This window comes from Thalassophryne amazonica, chromosome 19 (assembly GCF_902500255.1).
Source record: "Thalassophryne amazonica chromosome 19, fThaAma1.1, whole genome shotgun sequence".
Lineage (NCBI taxonomy): Eukaryota > Metazoa > Chordata > Actinopteri > Batrachoidiformes > Batrachoididae > Thalassophryne > Thalassophryne amazonica.
Window position 1 is genome coordinate 12,139,283 of NC_047121.1, and position 20,528 is coordinate 12,159,810.

The 20,528-nt window shown below is 45.7% G+C and overlaps 1 protein-coding gene across 6 annotated transcripts in view; it reads left to right on the plus strand.

Annotated features, from left to right (window-relative positions):
* The window catches only part of myt1lb (myelin transcription factor 1-like, b), a 430,716-nt gene that overhangs the window by 349,674 nt on the left and 60,514 nt on the right, over positions 1-20,528 (plus strand). For all 6 annotated transcript variants that reach the window (XM_034194911.1, XM_034194910.1, XM_034194914.1 and 3 more), the window contains 2 exons: positions 14,045-14,135; positions 16,234-16,341. In XM_034194911.1, the coding sequence (XP_034050802.1) occupies positions 14,045-14,135; positions 16,234-16,341 (199 nt within the window). The remainder of the gene's footprint in view (positions 1-14,044; positions 14,136-16,233; positions 16,342-20,528) is intronic.

A 20,528-nucleotide genomic window follows, 5' to 3' on the forward strand; every position in this document is an offset into this window, starting at 1 on the left:
CACACCTAGATAATCGCCATCTTTCCATGTATTGTGATAGGTGTCACCCAGCATTTATCCCCTTCTCCTGCAATCTTAAATGACACTGGATGGAAATAGCATCTTAGGCATTTTGGAATGACTTTCTGGCCACCTCCATCATACTAAATCAGAAAAAAGGCAACTCAATAGAATATGGGCAACCCCAAGGCTTTGTGATATCCAGAGCCCCCAGAGATAGAAGTAAATCTAAATGGCAACTTTGCGTAGATGCAGCCGAGGCCGTAGTGTAGCATATCTCATTCATTCTACTCCAGAGAACTAACATTACACAAGTACAGTGCATCCAGAAAGTATTTACAGCACTTCATTTTTTCCACATTTTGTTATGTTACAGCCTTATTCCAAAATGGATGAAATGTTTTTTTTTTCCTCGAAATTCCACACAATACCCCATAATGACGGTATGATTTTTTTTTTTGATTTTTACAAATTTATTAAAAAATAAACTAAGAAATCATATGCATATAAGTATTCCCAGCCTTTGCCATGAAGCTCAAAATTGAGCTCAGGTGCATCCTCTTTCCACTAATCACCCTTGAGATGTTTCTACAGATTAATTGGAGTCCACCTGGGATAAATTCAGTTGACTGGACATAATTTGGAAAAACACCCACCTGTCACCTAAAAAGCTCCCACAGTTGACAGTGCATGTCAGAGCACAAAGCAAGCATCAAGTCAAAGGAATTGTCTGTAGACCTCTGAGACAGGATTGTCTTGAGGCTCAAATCTGGGAAGGGTACAGAAACACTTCTGCTGCTTTGAAGGTCTCAATAAGCACAGTGGCCTCCATCATCCATAATTGGAAGAAGTTCGGACTCTTTCTAGAGCTGGCCACCCATCTAAACTGAGCAATCAGGGGGGTGATGGGCCTTAGTCAGGGAGGTGACCAAGAACCTGATGGTCACCTCCTATTGGATTAAGCATGGAATTGATCAGCTGGTCCCTGAACGCTATTAACACCATTTCTTTCTACAAGAAGGTCAGGACCGGGAGATCCTACCTGCCCAGATGGAACATATCCTGCGGGCTATGTTCCTGACTCCTGAGGGTCTTGGCGTATTGCATGCTTGGCGCCTTTCTCTGTTGAGGACGTCAAGGATTTATTCATTTTTGGTCTTATGGTAGCAGAGCCGGTACTTTCTGGCTTATGTGCTGCCCTGATCTACCGGAAAATTGGCAAGACGGCGGCATCAAGAACCAGAACTCCTCACTTGTCTGTCATGACTAACGAGGTTGGCAAGGCAGTTCATTCTCAGACTGTGATGACTCTTGAACTCAGACACAAATTGGATGACATCTTGGAGCAGATGCGTGCCTTGCAGTTGAGGCCGGTGAATATTCTTAATTCATAATTGGGAAATTATTAATTCATAATTGGGATTTGGTTGCTCAAGTGGACCTGTTAAAGGTGTTTCTCACTGCTCAAACCACAACACTGCAGGTTTATCAAGCCTGAAAGACAAATTGCCCGACTGTTTTCCTCCAGAGGAATGTCTTCGGCCTGGGGAACATTTGGCTGTTTCTTATCTCAACTCACAAAGACAATAAACTGTTTTCATAGGACTGAAGCATGCTCCATTCCCTCCCCACACCCCCCATCAAACACCCCGCACTCCGGCTTCTACTCACGTCACTCCTTCCCCCTTCTGTGGGGGCGGTGCAGTTTTTGCTGCAGCTGGTCCCCGTTCCTCCCCCCAAGCTGACGGTGCCGCATCTCAGGTTTGCTGCGTGACCTTCACCCACTTGCAGTGATGGGAAATGGTCCGATATACCTGTCCTTCAGTTTATGGGAGTCCACTTGGAGCGGGATGTCCTTTGTTGACAACCATACCTCCTGCCCGGGCTGGTATGCAGGGGCCGGGGAACGCCGGCGGTCTGCATGGGCCTTGGCCCTCGTCCGGGCCTTCAACAGGGCAGAACGGGCGGTCCTGAGGTGGGCCTGGACCGACGGCACACGACCTCTCCCTCCACAAGCGGAAACAATGGGGGCTGGTACCCCAAACACACCTCAAACGGGGAGAGACCGGTGGCAGACGACACTTGGCTGTTGTGGGCGTACTCGATCCAGGCCAGATGGGTGCTCCAGGCCGTCGGATGCACGGAGGTAACGCAACGGAGGGCCTGCTCCAACTCCTGGTTGGCCCACTCTGCCTGTCCGTTCGTCTGAGGGTGATACCCGGACGAGAGACTCACGGTGGCCCCCAGTTCCTTGCAGAAACTCCTCCAGACCTGAGAGGAGAACTGAGGGCCACGGTCTGAGATGATGTCCGCTGGTATCCCATGCAGACGCACCACGTGGTGGACCAGGAGGTCTGCTGTCTCCTGGGCCGTAGGGAGCTTTGGGAGGGCCACGGTCCACTATCGTTAAGATGGTGGTGTTGCCCTGGGACGGCGGGAGGCCCGTGACAAAGTCCAGGCCGATGTGGGACCAGCGGCGATGAGACACCGGTAGGGGTCGGAGGAGTCCTGAGGTCCTCTTGTGGTCCGCCTTGCCCCTGGCACAGGTGGTGCAGGCCTGGACATAGTCCCAGACGTCGGCTTCCATAGATGCCCACCAGAAGCGCTGCTGGACTACTGCCATGGTCCTGCGCACTCCGGGATGACAGGAGAGTTTGGACCCATGGCAGAAGTCCAAAACCGCAGCTCTGGCCTCTGGTGGGACGTACATCTTGTTCTTCGGGCCGGTTCCCGGGTCCGGGTTTCGTGTCAGGGCCTCCCGGACGGTCTTCTCCACGTCCCAGGTGAGAGTGGCCACGACAGTGGACTCGGGGATGATGGTCTCTGGGGGGTCTGACAGCTCGGCCTTGGCTTCCTCTTCATGCACCTGGGACAGTGCATCCGACCGTTGGTTCTTGGTCCCGGGGCGGTATGTAATCTGGAAGTCAAAGCGCCCGAAGAACAGTGACCAGCGGGCTTGCCTGGGGTTCAACCGCTTGGCGGTCCGGATGTACTCCAGGTTCCGATGGTCCGTGAAAACCGTGAAGGGCACCGTCGCTCCCTCCAACAGGTGTCTCCACTCTTCAAGAGTTCCCGATTGCCGACGTCATAATTCCTTTCAGCCAGGGTCAACCTGCGGGAAAAATAGGCACAAGGGTGGAGGACCTTATCGGACTCCCCGCTCTGGGACAGCACGGCTCCTATCCCTGAGTCAGAGGCATCCACTTCCACTGTGAACTGGCGAGTAGGATCGGGCTGCACCAGAACTGGTGCAGTCGAGAACCGGCGTTTCAACTCCCTAAACGCGGCTTCACACCGATCCGACCAGGTGAAGGGGACTTTTGTGGAGGTCAGGGCTGTCAGGGGGCTAACTACCTGACTGTAGCCCTTAATGAACCTCCTGTAGAAGTTCGCAAAACCGAGGAACTGTTGCAGCTTCCTACGGCTTGTTGGGTGGGGCCAATCTCTCACCGCCGCAACCTTGGCCGGATCAGGGGCGACGGAGTTGGAGGAGATTATGAACCCCAGGAAGGACAAAGAAGTGCGGTGGAACTCGCACTTCTCGCCCTTCACAAACAGCCGGTTCTCCAACAACCGCTGTAGGACCTGACGTACATGCTTGACATGAGTCTCAGGGTCCGGAGAAAAGATGAGGATGTCGTCTAGATACACGAAGACAAACCGGTGCAGGAAGTCCCGCAAGATGTCATTAACCAATGCTTGGAACGTCGCGGGGGCGTTTGTGAGGCCGAACGGCATGACCAGGTACTCAAAGTGACCTAAGGGGGTGTTAAATGCCGTCTTCCACTCGTCTCCCTTCCGGATCCGAACCAGGTGGTACGCATTCCCAAGATCAAGTTTAGTGAATATTTGGGCTCCATGCAGGGGCGTGAACACCGAATCCAACAGAGGTAACGGGTATCGGTTGCGAACCGTGATCTCGTTCAGCCCTCTGTAATCGATGCATGGACAGAGTCTGCCATCCTTCTTACCCACAAAAAAGAAACCCGCACCCATCGGGGAGGTGGAGTTCCGGATCAACCCGGCAGCTAAGGAGTCCCGGATGTAGGTCTCCATTGATTCGCGTTCCGGACATGAGAGGTTGTACAGCCTGCTGGACGGGTACTCAGCGCCCGGAATCAAATCGATGGCGCAATCGTACGGTCGGTGCGGGGGAAGGGCGAGTGCCAGATCTTTGCTGAAGACGTCAGCAAGATCGTGGTACTCACATGGCACTGCCGTCAGATTGGGGGGGACTTTGACCTCCTCCTTAGCTGTCTCACCGGGTGGAACCGAGGATCCTAAACACTCCCGGTGGCAGGTTTCACTCCACTGCGTCACAACCCCAGATGGCCAATCAATCCGGGGATTGTGTTTCAACACCCATGGAAAACCCAAAATCACTCGGGAGGTAGAAGGTGTTACATAAAACACAATCTCCTCCCTGTGATTCCCAGACACCACAAAAGTCACTGGCTGTGTCTGGTGTGTGATTAATGGAAGAAGAGTGCCATCTAGTGCTCGTACCTTCACAGGGGAAGGCAGAGCCACCAGAGGGAGCCCTACTTCCTTTGCTCATCTGCTGTCCAGCAGATTCCCTTCCGACCCCGTGTCTACAAGTGCTGGGGCGTGAAGGGTTAAATCCTCACAAAGGATTGTGACTGGGATTCGTGCTGATTTTCGGGGTTCCCCCGCGTGCGTGTTATGGCCCACCCTTAGCCCAGTTTCTAAGGACGGGCATTTTAGTTTGACCGTTTGGGACAGTTCCTCTGTATGTGACCACTAGACCCACAGAAAAAACACTCCCCGCGGGCCTGCCTCCTTTGTCTGTCCTTTGATTTTATTTTGGCCCTGCTCATGTCCATAGCTTCGTCAGCAGGGGGAGCTGTAGCCACACAGGGCCATCTGGCTGTGGGGACGACGGCACCCTTTCGAACCCGGAAGGAAGAGGGATGGCCCATGCCCAGTCACGCCCCCCGCCCTGCTCCCGACGGTGTTCCTCTAACCGGTTGTCTAAGCGTATAACCAGGTCGACAAGCCCGTCAAAATCCCGCGGTTCCTCCTTAGCCAGCAGATGCTCCTTCAGGACCGGAGACAGCCCGTTTATGAAGACGGCGCGGAGTGCAACGGTATTCCAGCCGGACCTCGCAGCCGCGATGCGGAAATCGACTGCATACTCGGCTGCACTCCGGCACCCCTGTCGCATTGACAGTAGCACGCTCGAAGCGGTCTCGCCTCTGTTGGGATGATCAAAAACCTATTTGAACTCCCTTACAAACCCAGCGTATGACGTTAGGAGCCGTGAGTTCTGCTCCCAGAGCGCTGTAGCCCAGGCGCGTGCCTCTCCTCGAAGCAAATTAACAACATAAGCCACCCGGCTAGCATCTGACGCGTACATGATGGGACGCTGTGCAAAGACAAGCGAGCACTGCATTAGGAAGTCCGCGCACGTCTCGACACAACCTCCGTACGGCTCCGGAGGGCTTATGTATGCTTCAGGGGATGGTGGGGGGGGGGGGTCGTTGAACGACCAGTGGAACGTTTGTGTCTGACAAAGGACCAGCAGGAGGAGGTGCTGCAGTAGCGCCTTGATCGCATGCCTCCACCCTGGCGGTGAGAGCCTCCATTCTCCGACTGAGGATAACATTCTGCTCGGTTACCAGATCCAACCGAGCAGTGAAAGCGGTCAGTATTTTCTGCAGCTCCCCTAACACGCCTCCTGCTGGCACCTGTGCACCTCGCTCTTCCATTGGCCGTTCAGGCTCGAGTTGACGCTCCTCGGGATAAATGACGCTGGCCGAGAAATCCTGTTGGGGAAGTGTCGTGACACAGACCCACAACAGGGGGCGTTAATGAAGGGACAATGGAATAGCCAAAAAGTAACAATTTAATGTTGTGAAGGTGCACAACGTAATACAGACAGATACAAATATGCGTTATATCAATCCGACAAAAGGTGACGTGTGGCAGGCTCGAAGATAGGAGACGTCCGGTGCGAGAAGAGCCGGATCCCACACAGCCCTCACCACCAACGGACCTGAAGAACACCGGAGCCGCCAAGCCCTGTGCCCCAGGTGGCCACTGTCTTCAGCAGTCAGACCCGGTACTGCTGGCAGAAAACAGAAACAGTTCTGGATGAGTGTGAGTTCGTACACTCAGTAATCCCACAGTCTGTACACAGTTAATCAATCAATCAATTCTTTTATATAGCGCCAAATCACAACAAACAGTTGCCCCAAGGCGCCCCACATTGCAAGGCAAGGCCATACAATAATTATGTAAAACCCCAACGGTCAAAACGACCCCCCGTGAGCAAGCACTTGGCCACAGTGGGAAGGAAAAACCCCCTCTCAACAGGAAGAAACCTCCAGCAGAACCAGGCTCAGGGAGGGGCAGTCTTCTGCTGGGACTGGTTGGGGCTGAGGGAGAGAACCAGGAAAAAGACATGCTGTGGAGGGGAGCAGAGATCGATCACTAATGATTAAATGCAGAGTGGTGCATACAGAGCAAAAAGAGAAAGAAACAGTGCATCATGGGAACCCCCCAGCAGTCTACGTCTATAGCAGCATAACTAAGGGATGGTTCAGGGTCACCTGATCCAGCCCTAACTATAAGCTTTAGCAAAAAGGAAAGTTTTAAGCCTAATCTTAAAAGTAGAGAGGGTGTCTGTCTCCCTGATCTGAATTGGGAGCTGGTTCCACAGGAGAGGAGCCTGAAAGCTGAAGGCTCTGCCTCCCATTCTACTCTTACAAACCCTAGGAACTACAAGTAAGCCTGCAGTCTGAGAGCGAAGCGCTCTATTGGGGTGATATGGTACTACGAGGTCCCTAAGATAAGATGGGACCTGATTATTCAAAACCTTATAAGTAAGAAGAAGAATTTTAAATTCTATTCTAGAATTAACAGGAAGCCAATGAAGAGAGGCCAATATGGGTGAGATATGCTCTCTCCTTCCAGTCCCCGTCAGTACTCTAGCTGCAGCATTTTGAATTAACTGAAGGCTTTTTAGGGAACTTTTAGGACAACCTGATAATAATGAATTACAATAGTCCAGCCTAGAGGAAATAAATGCATGAATTAGTTTTTCAGCATCACTCTGAGACAAGACCTTTCTAATTTTAGAGATATTGCGTAAATGCAAAAAAGCAGTCCTACATATTTGTTTAATATGCGCTTTGAATGACATATCCTGATCAAAAATGACTCCAAGATTTCTCACAGTATTACTAGAGGTCAGGGTAATGCCATCCAGAGTAAGGATCTGGTTAGACACCATGTTTCTAAGATTTGTGGGGCCAAGTACAATAACTTCAGTTTTATCTGAGTTTAAAAGCAGGAAATTAGAGGTCATCCATGTCTTTATGTCTGTAAGACAATCCTGCAGTTTAGCTAATTGGTGTGTGTCCTCTGGCTTCATGGATAGATAAAGCTGGGTATCATCTGCGTAACAATGAAAATTTAAGCAATACCGTCTAATAATACTGCCTAAGGGAAGCATATATAAAGTGAATAAAATTGGTCCTAGCACAGAACCTTGTGGAACTCCATAATTAACTTTAGTCTGTGAAGAAGATTCCCCATTTACATGAACAAATTGTAATCTATTAGACAAATATGATTCAAACCACCGCAGCGCAGTGTCTTTAATACCTATGGCATGCTCTAATCTCTGTAATAAAATTTTATGGTCAACAGTATCAAAAGCAGCACTGAGGTCTAACAGAACAAGCACAGAGATGAGTCCACTGTCCGAGGCCATAAGAAGATCATTTGTAACCTTCACTAATGCTGTTTCTGTACTATGATGAATTCTAAAACCTGACTGAAACTCTTCAAATAGACCATTCCTCTGCAGATGATCAGTTAGCTGTTTTACAACTACCCTTTCAAGAATTTTCGAGAGAAAAGGAAGGTTGGAGATTGGCCTATAATTAGCTAAGATAGCTGGGTCAAGTGATGGCTTTTTAAGTAATGGTTTAATTACTGCCACCTTAAAAGCCTGTGGTACATAGCCAACTAACAAAGATAGATTGATCATATTTAAGATCGAAGCATTAAATAATGGTAGGGCTTCCTTGAGCAGCCTGGTAGGAATGGGGTCTAATAAACATGTTGATGGTTTGGATGAAGTAACTAATGAAAATAACTCAGACAGAACAATCGGAGAGAAAGAGTCTAACCAAATACCGGCATCACTGAAAGCAGCCAAAGATAACGATACGTCTTTGGGATGGTTATGAGTAATTTTTTCTCTAATAGTTAAAATTTTGTTAGCAAAGAAAGTCATGAAGTCATTACTAGTTAAAGTTAATGGAATACTCAGCTCAATAGAGCTCTGACTCTTTGTCAGCCTGGCTACAGTGCTGAAAAGAAACCTGGGGTTGTTCTTATTTTCTTCAATTAGTGATGAGTAGAAAGATGTCCTAGCTTTACGGAGGGCTTTTTTATAGAGCAACAGACTCTTTTTCCAGGCTAAGTGAAGATCTTCTAAATTAGTGAGACGCCATTTCCTTTCCAACTTACGGGTTATCTGCTTTAAGCTACGAGTTTGTGAGTTATACCACGGAGTCAGACACGTCTGATTTAAAGCTCTCTTTTTCAGAGGAGCTACAGCATCCAAAGTTGTCTTCAATGAAGATGTAAAACTATTGACGAGATACTCTATCTCCCTTACAGAGTTTAGGTAGCTACTCTGCACTGTGTTGTTATATGGCATTAGAGAACATAAAGAAGGAATCATATCCTTAAACCTAGTTACAGCGCTTTCTGAAAGACTTCTAGTGTAATGAAACTTATTCCCTACTGCTGGGTAGTCCATCAGAGTAAATGTAAATGTTATTAAGAAATGATCAGACAGAAGGGAGTTTTCAGGGAATACTGTTAAGTCTTCTATTTCCATACCATAAGTCAGAACAAGATCTAAGATATGATTAAAGTGGTGGGTGGACTCATTTACTTTTTGAGCAAAGCCAATAGAGTCTAATAATAGATTAAATGCAGTGCTGAGGCTGTCATTCTCAGCATCTGTGTGGATGTTAAAATCGCCCACTATAATTATCTTATCTGAGCTAAGCACTAAGTCAGACAAAAGGTCTGAAAATTCACAGAGAAACTCACAGTAACGACCAGGTGGACGATAGATAATAACAAATAAAACTGGTTTTTGGGACTTCCAATTTGGATGGACAAGACTAAGAGACAAGCTTTCAAATGAATTAAAGCTCTGTCTGGGTTTTTGATTAATTAATAAGCTGGAATGGAAGATTGCTGCTAATCCTCTCCCTCGGCCCGTGCTACGAGCATTCTGACAGTTAGTGTGACTCGGAGGTGTTGACTCATTTAAACTAACATATTCATCCTGCTGTAACCAGGTTTCTGTTAGGCAGAATAAATCAATATGTTGATCAATTATTATATCATTTACCAACAGGGACTTAGAAGAGAGAGACCTAATGTTTAATAGACCACATTTAACTGTTTTAGTCTGTGGTGCAGTTGAAGGTGCTATATTATTTTTTCTTTTTGAATTTTTATGCTTAAATAGATTTTTGCTGGTTATTGGTAGTCCGGGAGCAGGCACCATCTCTACGGGGATGGGGTAATGAGGGGATGGCAGGGGGAGAGAAGCTGCAGAGAGGTGTGTAAGACTACAACTCTGCTTCCTGGTCCCAACCCTGGATAGTCACGGTTTGGAGGATTTAAGAAAATTGGCCAGATTTCTAGAAATGAGAGCTGCTCCATCCAAAGTGGGATGGATGCCGTCTCTCCTAACAAGACCAGGTTTTCCCCAGAAGCTTTGCCAATTATCTATGAAGCCCACCTCATTTTTTGGACACCACTCAGACAGCCAGCAATTCAAGAACATGCGGCTAAACATGTCACTCCCGGTCCGATTGGGGAGGGGCCCAGAGAAAACTACAGAGTCCGACATTGTTTTTGCAAAGTTACACACCGATTTAATGTTAATTTTAGTGACCTCCGATTGGCGTAACCGGGTGTCATTACTGCCGACGTGAATTACAATCTTACCAAATTTACGCTTAGCCTTAGCCAGCAGTTTCAAATTTCCTTCAGTGTCGCCTGCTCTGGCCCCCGGAAGACAATTGACTATGGTTGCTGGTGTCGCTAACTTCACATTTCTCAAAACAGAGTCGCCAATAACCAGAGTTTGATCCTCGGCGGGTGTGTCGTCAAGTGGGGAAAATGGTTAGAGATGTGAACGGGTTGGTGATGTACACGGGGCTTCTGTTTAGGGCTACGCTTCCTCCTCACAGTCACCCAGTCAGCCTGCTTTCCCGGCTGCTCGGGATCTGCCAGGGGGGAACTAACGGCGGCTAAGCTACCTTGGTCCGCACCAACTACAGGGGCCTGGCTAACTGTAGAATTTTCCACGGTGCGGAGCCGAGTCTCCAATTCGCCCAGCCTGGCCTCCAAAGCTACGAATAAGCTACACTTATTACAAGTACCGTTACTGCTAAAGGAGGCCGAGGAATAACTAAACATTTCACACCCAGAGCAGAAAAGTGCGGGAGAGACAGGAGAAGCCGCCATGCTAAATCGGCTAAGAGCTAGTAGCTACGCTAAGCTAGCGGATTCCTAAAAACACGCAAAGTGAATAATGTGTAAATAATTTAGAGGTGATTCAGCAGAAGGAGTGCTTTAGTTAAGGCACGTAAAGATTACACTGGGAAACAAATCGTAATCTAGATAACTAGATCAATCTAACTGCGCAGATTAAACAGCTAACAGATACAGAAAAACACCGCTGTGCTCCGGAACAGGAAGTGATACAATACCGCAGTGAGAGCCAACCACCAGTAGGAGGGAGAACCTCCACCTCCAATCACACACTCGTGCAGCTCCTGAGATAACCACTTATCTGGGTGGGGTGGGAGGCGAAGCCGTCGCAGTCCACACCAAACGCCAACTCAGCAGACAGGGTATCCGTCCCAGGAAAACGGCTGCAAAACGAGATCAGACTAATACTCGAATTAAGGTTCAGCAGAGAAGTACCTGTATGGTAGAAGATTTCTCGGCGAGGAGGTGGAGTTGCAGTCCGGTCTTTGTAGTGGTGGTGATGGGTGACAGCTGGTGTTGATAGGTGACAGCTGTCACCTCCAGCGGCTCCGACGCCCTCTCGTGCTTGGAGCCCGCACTCCAAGCAGGGCGCCATCTGGTGGTGGTGGGCCAGCAGTACTTCCTCTTCAGCGGCCCACACAACAGATTGAACTCTTTGGTGTGAATGCCAGGCGTCATGTTTGGAGGAAACCAGGTACTATCCCTACAGTGAAGCAAGTTGGTGGCAGCATCATGCTGTGGGGATGTTTATCAGTGGCAGGAACTGGGAGACTAGTGAGGGTTGAGGGAAAAATGAATGCAGCAATGTACAGAGACATCCTGGATAAAACCTGATCCAGAGCGCTCTTGACCTCAGACTGTGGCGATGGTTCATCTTTCAGCAGGACAGTGACCCTAAGCACACTGCCAAGATATCAAAGGAGTGGCTTCATGACAACTCTGTCAATGGCCCAGCCAGAGTCCAGACCTGAATCTGATTGAAGATCTCTGGAGAGATCTGAAAATGGCGGTGCACCAACGCTCACCATCCAACCTGATGGAGCTTGAGAGGTGCCGGAAAGAGGAATGGACACAACTTCCCAAAGATAGGTGCACCAAGCTTGTGGCATCATATTCAAAAAGACCTGAGGCTGTAATTGCTGCCAAAGGTGCATCAACAAAGTATTGAGCAAAGAGTGTGAATACTTATGTACATATGATGTGAAAAAATGTTTTTTCACATTGTCATTATGGGGTGTTGTGAGTAGAATTTTGAGGGAAAGAATGAATTTGCTCCATTTTGGAATAAGGATGTAACATAGCAAAATGTGGAAACACTGAAGTGCTGTGAATACTTTGCACTGTAATTTTGATGTATGTCCATGACACATTATCAGTGGAAACTTTGAATTGAAAGATCAGATCCAAGTCCTTTGTTCCAGTGAGTCTCCTAGTTAAGTAAAACACTGAACTCCAGCTGTAGGCTGTTGCCTGCCTGGGTGGCTGCCGTCCAGGAGCCAAGGCGGTTCTGTAGTGTGGTGGGTGCAGTGCCCTGACCTGACTTGACCTGCTGTAGTCAAGATGATCCCTCATGTGGTGCACATCCATCTCTATTCATTCTCTAAACTGATAATCAATGAGCCAGTGCAGTGAATAAAAGGGAGGTGAGGAGTTAGTTCAAGAGACTAAATGAAGGACTGTAAACAGACTAAGTCAATGTTTCCCATTCCAGATCCTTGGGACCTAAAGGGACCTAAATGGGAAGTGTGCAGTACTTTAGAACCCAAGGACCAGGATTTGGAAACACTGAACTAACTTAACCTGCAACATTTGATAAAACATGATTTTCTGACTCGCTTGGCAACAGCAGAGTATGTAACTATGTAAAGTAGAGCAGTACAGCAGAGTATGTAACTATGTAAAAACAATCATATCTAATGCCATTTTGTGATGCCTTCACAGAAATGTAGTAGATTTTCGACATGGTATCACAAAATAATATATCATGAACAGCGCAGTGGCAGGGTTTGTGGACTCACCATGTGGCGTTAGGGTTTGACAACCCCATCATGAAAATTTCGTGACAGTATCATGATCTAAAATGTGAGACTGGGCTGTATAAACAACCAGTAAATGTGAACAAACAGACAGTCTTTAAAGTGTCATCAAATAAAGTTTTTTGGAGGGTTTTTTTTTCTTTCTGGAGAGATGATGGTCTAGTGGTTAAGCGTTGGGCTTGAGACCAGAGGATCCTTGGTTGAAATCCCAGCCTGACCTGAAAATCACTAAGGGCCCTTGGGCAAGGTTTTTAATCCCCTAGTTGCTCCCGGTGTGTAGTGAGCACCTTGTATGGCAGCACCCTGACATCGGGATGAATGTGAGGCATCATTGTAAAGCGCTTTGAGCATTTGGTGCAGATGGAACAGCGCTATATAAATGCAGTCCATTTACCATTTCTTTTTCCTGAATCCTCATTTTGTTTTTATTAATTTTCCTCCTCTGTTTAAGTTTTTTTTTGTGTGTGTGTGTGTGTGTGTGTGTGTGTGTGTGTGTGTGTGTGTGTGTGTGTGTGTGTGTGTGTGTGTGTGTGTGTGTGTGTCTGTCTCCTGAGTTGTGTTTCTTCTGATGTTATTGTGTTTCACACTCCGGGACCACCTGGCCTCGGGGCATATGTATTCTCCTGATTTTCCCGTCACTCTGTTTGCAGAGGGGAGGGGCAAAACTGACATTATGCATAATGCATTGGCTGGTGGCACACTCAGGTGATGCGCTTTGGCCAATTACCTGCACTGAGCACCAATTAGTATGTCTGAGAGGAAGGACTACAAGGGGTTAAAGTTTAAGAGGGCGATAATGATGGAGTCGATGCCAACGGGGTTTGGACCTGCACGCCACGAGTGTCAAGATGACCCTTTGTGCACCCCCGCCTGCGGTGCTCCGACGGCTCCTAACGGACATCCATAGATATTTAATCTAATTGGCTGGTTGCCGAGAGGATGTGAGACAGTTATGGACTGTTTTAATGGTAAATGGTATTGAAGCCTGCACACTATCCCCAGATGATAACAAATCACACTTTATCAAGGAGGCTTTTATCCCGTCTGTGTTTTCGTTTCGTCCCCACTGATTTTAAGACTTGTCTTCTGCATGATTACTAGTGCTTGGTTGCAACGCTCTCTGCATGCTCCAAACTTCCCTCCATTTCAGTGTGTTGCCGGCTTTGTCCTGTTCAGCTTAAATGACAACTTTTTATTCATGACCGTCGCTATTTCATGAATACTAATTTGAAAGGTACCGGGTAAGTGGAAGCAATATGGTGGGAAACCTCGCCTGCCCTTTCAAACTAGTGTTCATTAAAATGAAGAAGAGGTCATTTGGGTTCACGTGGGCTCATTTCTTAATGATGTTTATAATGGCAAGCTTTACACGCACTGATCGAGCTCATGTGTGGTTGAAAGGGGCTCCTAACCTTCCCTGTCTTTCACTCCTGTCTCCTGTCTGTGCGAAGTTGTGGCTATGTATGAGAATGTTCTTAAGTGTCCTACGCCTGGCTGCACGGGACGCGGCCATGTCAATAGCAACAGAAACTCCCACCGAAGGTAAGTGACAGCCCACCCATCCAAAATTGCCACTGCATCCTCCTTTTGTTCTTTTTTGGTTCCTTTTTGTTGTTGTTGTTGGTGATTCGCATTTTCTTTGAGCTATTTTTTTCACATCCCCAGTGAATGTTGCCGAGTATTTATTCACCTCTTTTAGTTGTTCTTGCACCCATTCTTTGCGTTGTTCTTTTTCTTTCTGGATGTCGATGGGCGCAGTGTTAAGGTTGGCTCAGGTGAAACATTTCCACTGCAGCTGCTACACGGTTTTGCTGGGACGAGCTTGTCAATTAGGATGCAGCGATTCACACCTTCCACTGCATAAATCATTCATCAGCTCACGGCAAAAACACACACATTATTAAAAAAAAAGAGACAGAGAGAGAGATGCATCTATCAGGTGCAGGTTTGCAGGGTGAAACTGAAATAGCGACGCTGTCAGACGGGGCGAGGTGACAGTGAAAGAGGAGCGTCACCCACAGCAGATGCTCAGAGTCGGGCGCAGCAGCAGCCATTAGCACCTTTCTGCAGCTCGGCCTGGGTGACAGCATGAGGTGCAGACCTGCGAGTCTGCAAAATCAGTGTGCACATGGACACGCGCAGTAAACTTTCACTTTTACAAGATCTAAACCTGATTATATGACCTCACTTCCCACACTGCAGCCTCTCACACACACACAGACGCATGTCTGATGACAGGTACTCACGAACACAACTCCACACTGGCTTCAGGCCACTGTCACAGATAATTTTTACACTGAGGCCCGACACACTGCAGCTGACAGACTGGATGGAGAATAATAGGGGTTAAAGATAACAACATGAACTTTTGTCACATTTGGTCAGCTGGCTGACAGGAGAAGGTTTGGTAGGACTAAATTGCCCACATGTAACTGCAGTGCATGTGAGTTTGTGTTGGCATGTTTTTGAAGCAAACAAAATGTTTCCAAATGCACATAAAATGCACAGTCTGTACAAGAATGCTTATTCGGTGGTTTATTTAATGCTACTGCAACAAAAACCTGCAAGTTTCAGCCAGCAGTGTCACTTAAAGTCAATGGTGGGCACAGTTTAGCTAATCGGCTAACAGCTAATTGGCAAAGCTAACTTTTTTGTTAGCGGATTATCTACTTTGAAAGGCTTTTCAAATTTGATATCACTGCCAAAATTTAGTTTCTGCTAATCATTATAATGTCTGCTTATTTTGAAACATCTTGCAGAATTACAACTCATTTTAGTGAAGAGAACATATTTGTTGGGGGAAATTCCATAATGAAAATTTTATTTTTCTTTTACCGCCATCTACAGGAGATCGTGCATGTGCGCATGCATGAGGTTTTGAAATTACCCGAAGCTAGCTACCTTTGCACATCCTGTGTATGTTATGTGCGTACAAAGGATGTGCACGCTAACATCCATAACATGTCTTGTAAATCACTTCAGAGGTGTTGTCTGTTTCAAAAACACTGAATTTAAACACATGCATCATTTCGAGGAGATGGACTGTGAATTAACTGTATGTTGAAAAGTTACTGATTATTTTCAGGTGTTAATTTAATTATTTATGCACATCTTGATCATCATCTCATTGTTGGCATGCTAAACCTTTGTGGGAACCGCCTTCATTACGCTACAACATATTGTTCAGGCCTTTATTTTCAGGCTTTTAGACGTAAAAAATAAATAAATAAATAAATAAAACAAGCCAAAACATTCATATCATAAATGCTTACATTTAGCTTCAGCTAAATGTTTTTACCATAGACGTTTAGTGGTTTAGCGCTATCGCAGCTAACTTTTTGGTTAGTGGATAAGTGGTTTTGGAACGTTTAGGTTAGCTGTGCCCACCACTGCTTAAAGTGGTAATAGGAATAAAAAATTGCAATTTAGCATCTAGAACACACCTTTAGACCAATGTCCTTGTCAACATTTTCACACAAGTAGGCTAGCTGACAGACAGGCGTGTGCTAGCTGTTTTCAGGCTGGCTGACGGACTGATAAGAGCTCTGACAAGCCAACCGTTTTCTTACAGAATGTGCATTCAGTGTAACATTTGCATTTGTCAAAATGTCCCTCCACTTAAGTTGCCTTGCAATTTCAGTTTGTCAGGATGTCCTATCGCAGCAGCGGAGAAGCTAGCCAAAGCCCAGGAGAAGCACCAGACGTGTGATGGTTCCAAGTCCAACCAGGCTTCTGACCGAGTTTTAAGGTAGCACTTTGTTTTCGCTCTTCATCCACATCATGTCAACTGAAAATCTCCTCTTAAGGTGCTCCAACAGCTCTGAGATTCTAATCTCGTCCAAGATTTTTTTTTTTTTTTTTTTTTAATATCGAGTGATTTTCCATATGGAATCTGATCTTTAAGGCAGATTTTCTTCCTGTTTAGTTATGTTGCACAGCACACCTGTAAACATCTGCTCCAAACAAATCACTGTCCAGATGTTTAAATTTTTTGTTTTATGAAAAAGTGAAATAAGAAAATCCAGCAGAATTACAGATTTCTTGAATGTTTTCAGTAGAATTCACATAGCATCCTATTTCATAACACACTGAAGATCATGACTTTGCCAGGGATTCCCCAGTATCCCTGGCAAAGTCAGCTATCCACAAGTACCTATGTTTGAGTACAAATACAAAGTAATGCAGTATTTGCATAAAAATTACAGCTGCTGTCAAGTTAGTTGACTTTTTCACAGTTTATTTTCAATAATCTCTGAAAACATCAAATTTAGTTTCCACCTTTTTCAAATAGCTCCCACATTTAGCCAAGTTTGGCACAGATTTGTTCCATGCTGGGCAGAGTAACAACTCTGTGCACCTCGGCTGATTTCCCCATCTGAGTCCGCCAGAGCAGGTGTACCATTTGGCAAAATTTGGGAAAGTCATCTTTTATTCTCCGGGTTTCTGTTGGACCCCTCACACCTCAGCACAGTCTGCACTCATCTTGTAACTTCAGGTGAAAAATTGCATGTCAAGTTGCACCAAGCCACCACAGAGCTGCCCTGAAATGAGCGCAGGCCGATCTGCAGTGGCAGGGAGTCCAGCTGGGCTCCCAGACGTTTGTACATTTTTATTGAACTGAACTTTGCTTTACCTCATTGAATGTTCCATTGAATGAAAATATTCTTTCCATTGGACGGATGAAAAACAATTTTATATGACATTTAGCTGATCTGCATCATTTGAAATTTTATGAAAAATTAGGTGTGTCTGCCCAGCAGATGACGCTGCCTGACAGTCTGTTGTCTCCAATCCATTGAAAATTCTAGGTCCAGTTCTTCATCTGACAGCGTTTGTACAGCCACTAGTCCCCATGAACACTGAGATACTGGATTTAGCTTCCTCGTATCATGGACCTCAAAATAATTGGATATCAAAACCCCAGCCCCTCGTGTGCATCGTGACACCTGGGTAGCAGATCAAGTAGGGTATTACCTGCTGGGGGGAAATACAGTGGGGTCAAGGTTCATTTATTGTCATTCCAGCATGTAATGGATGAAAGGAACAAAATTCCATACTCAAGGCCCGGTGAACGCATGAAAGTAAAAAAGTAAAATAAATGCAAAATATATACAAATAAATTACACAATAAGTTAAGCATGACTAAAATAACTTAAATCTAAAGTACATTTAACAGGCCTTGTGTGTCCCGTGGTCGCTACGGTAACCATGAAGGCCCAGCAGGAACTCTGAACATGAGACTCCTGACGAGGCTCTGGAGAAACAAGTGGTCCTCAATGGTGGATCAGGCAGAGACCCCGATCGTCTGGGATTTCCCTGGCAAAGGATCTGTCAAGGACTGTGTTTGTCGGCATGCATCGACATTCCCACGTTAAACAAACTCGCGTACAGATTTCTCTCAATCAACACTGGACTGAGAAATCCCATCCAGGAATTGATCAAAAACGATCTTCCTCACCACCAAGGGATTGCCTCAATGATTATGGATGTATTTTAATGGAGTCAGTCATTCATTTTTTATACCCACTTACTACATTCAAGGCTTGGGGGGGTAGCTTGAGCCTGTCCCAACAGGATGCCAGTCCGTCGCAGGGCCACATATAGACAGATATTGACTGACCTGATGGGAGTACTACAATCACCACAATATACTTTTGGCACCATCTTCAATGTGGATGTTAATCTAAATTGACATCCACACATCAATTTAGATCAGTGGTGTCCAAAGTATTCAAGGAAGGGCTGAGAGGGTGCAGGTTTCCTTTGCAGCCACTGACTCCAGCAGGTAATTTCACTGATTAACATCACTTTGAGCAGGTGGGATGAGTTCATCAAACCTGCACCCTCTGGAATACTTTGGACACCACTGATTTAGACTTTCCAATTCACCTAACCTGCATGTCTTTGGAAGTGGAAGGAACCCGAAGCATCTAAAGGGATCCCACGCAGATACTTGGAGAAAATGCAAACTCCACACAGAAAGGACCAGGTGAGAAGCAAACCCACAATCCCATTGCAGTGAGGCAACATTGCTAACCACTAGTCCACTGTGCTGCCCTGGAGTCAATCAAATGAGTGAAATGTATAGAAACAAAATGCACAGAAAATAGTGCCAAAATGCATGGTATATGACATCACTCATACAGTCGGACAAGCAATAAATGTTATCTAACATAGAGTCTGCCAATCAAATGACAAGGATCAATTTAGTTGTTTAAGAATAAATTCCGGGTGAGTAGTTTGAGATACCATCACGAAAATGTGACGGTATCACAAAAATATTTTGTAATGGTATTACGACATTTGGGGTTGCGGGGGGAAGGGAGCATTAGGGTTATGGTTAGATTTAAGTTTAAAAATAGTGGCCGAAAATTGACAGCAACAAGAAAATGACCACATTTCCTGACTTTATCATGAAAAAAAGAGTGAAACTGGGTTTTCTTAATTTTTTTCATTGTGAATCACTGGTGCCTGATCGCAGTGTCACATGGTGCCAATGGCAATCAGTGACTGTCCTGTTCCCCTCACTACCAGGTACGTGGAAACCAAGAACTACCAGAGTTGTTTTACCAATCCTGGGTGCTCCAGCTGATGTTGGCATCACCCTGACAGCCAATACCAGCAGTGGCAATGTTGCAAGAACTATCACTGCTACAGCAGAATAAATGCAGTACAACCTTACAACAGGAACAAAATACTCCTGTTGAAATGCAGTTTCAGAGTTTCTGCAACTAAAAAATAACAATAAAGTACATGTCTCTGGGTCTCCAGCATTTCCCTTTTGACAGATGTCTGAGAAGATCTTATGGAGTCATGAGATTGCTGGACCGAGGTGTTTGGCTATGATGATATCTTTGCAGGAGAACAAAGGTCCCTCTCTTTGGGGCCCTGGGGCTTTATGTCTTGCTATATGGTTGTAAAATTTAGATGATATCTGTACTGTATGTGTACGCAGCACACATACAGTTTTGTTGTACATACAATGAAACTGAATTTTAAAAAACAACATAAACACTAAAGAAAAAATACAAAATTTCACCTTACTGTATGACTGCTTCACCTCAGGGAGCTTTGGTGGCTTACCCCCTCCATTGTAAATTCAAACTGTGTAAGTAGCAAAGATGAGTTGTGACACCCCCCTAATGCCTTTGTGCTGTGCGCTACAGTAGGGCCCTTTAAAAGTGGCTGCATGAAAACATGATTTCTGTACCATAAATAATAAATACGGTTGTGTAAATGTTTGTTTATTGTGTTTTGTATGTTGAGAAGTGAGAGGATGTAGGTGGAAATTGTGCTTTCCTTTTTTCCCCACTGTGTTTTTCAGTACTGTTAGTGTGTTCCCTTTTTGTTTTGTGTTTGCGTTCTTTCTTTTGTCCCCTGAGAATTCTTCGCTCTCTCCACGTTCCTTTCTGTGCTTACTATTGAAATCAAATTGCCTTATTGGATTTCAACCAAATTGGCCTCATTTATCACAGTGGAAGTAAGAGCTTTTTGAATGACATTCTTTGATAGTCGTGAAAATGCTTTGATGAAAAGTCATAAGCAATGTTAAAAATTTTATATTCATATCTCACTGAACATCAGTGGTGCAAGATCTTACTTTTCATATCTTACGGCTTTTAGATTGAGGCTATAACTGCATATCAAACTATAAAAGCATATCAGATGTATGCAAGTGTAATAAAAGAAATGCCGAAATTCAATTTTCTGTTTTTATTGACTCAGCATGAAGGAAAAAAGATTTGTTTCAGGTATTGTTCTTGAAAGCAAGAGGAGAATTTCATCCATGCTGTGCTTGTGTGTTGAAAAGGGATTCAATGCTCCCTGAAACACACTTCCATCCATCAGCATCATCCTCCATATACTCAGTAGAAATCTTGGGATATTGTCATAAGTGTTCCTGTTTTCACGTTTGCCTATTTTTTAACCAAACCA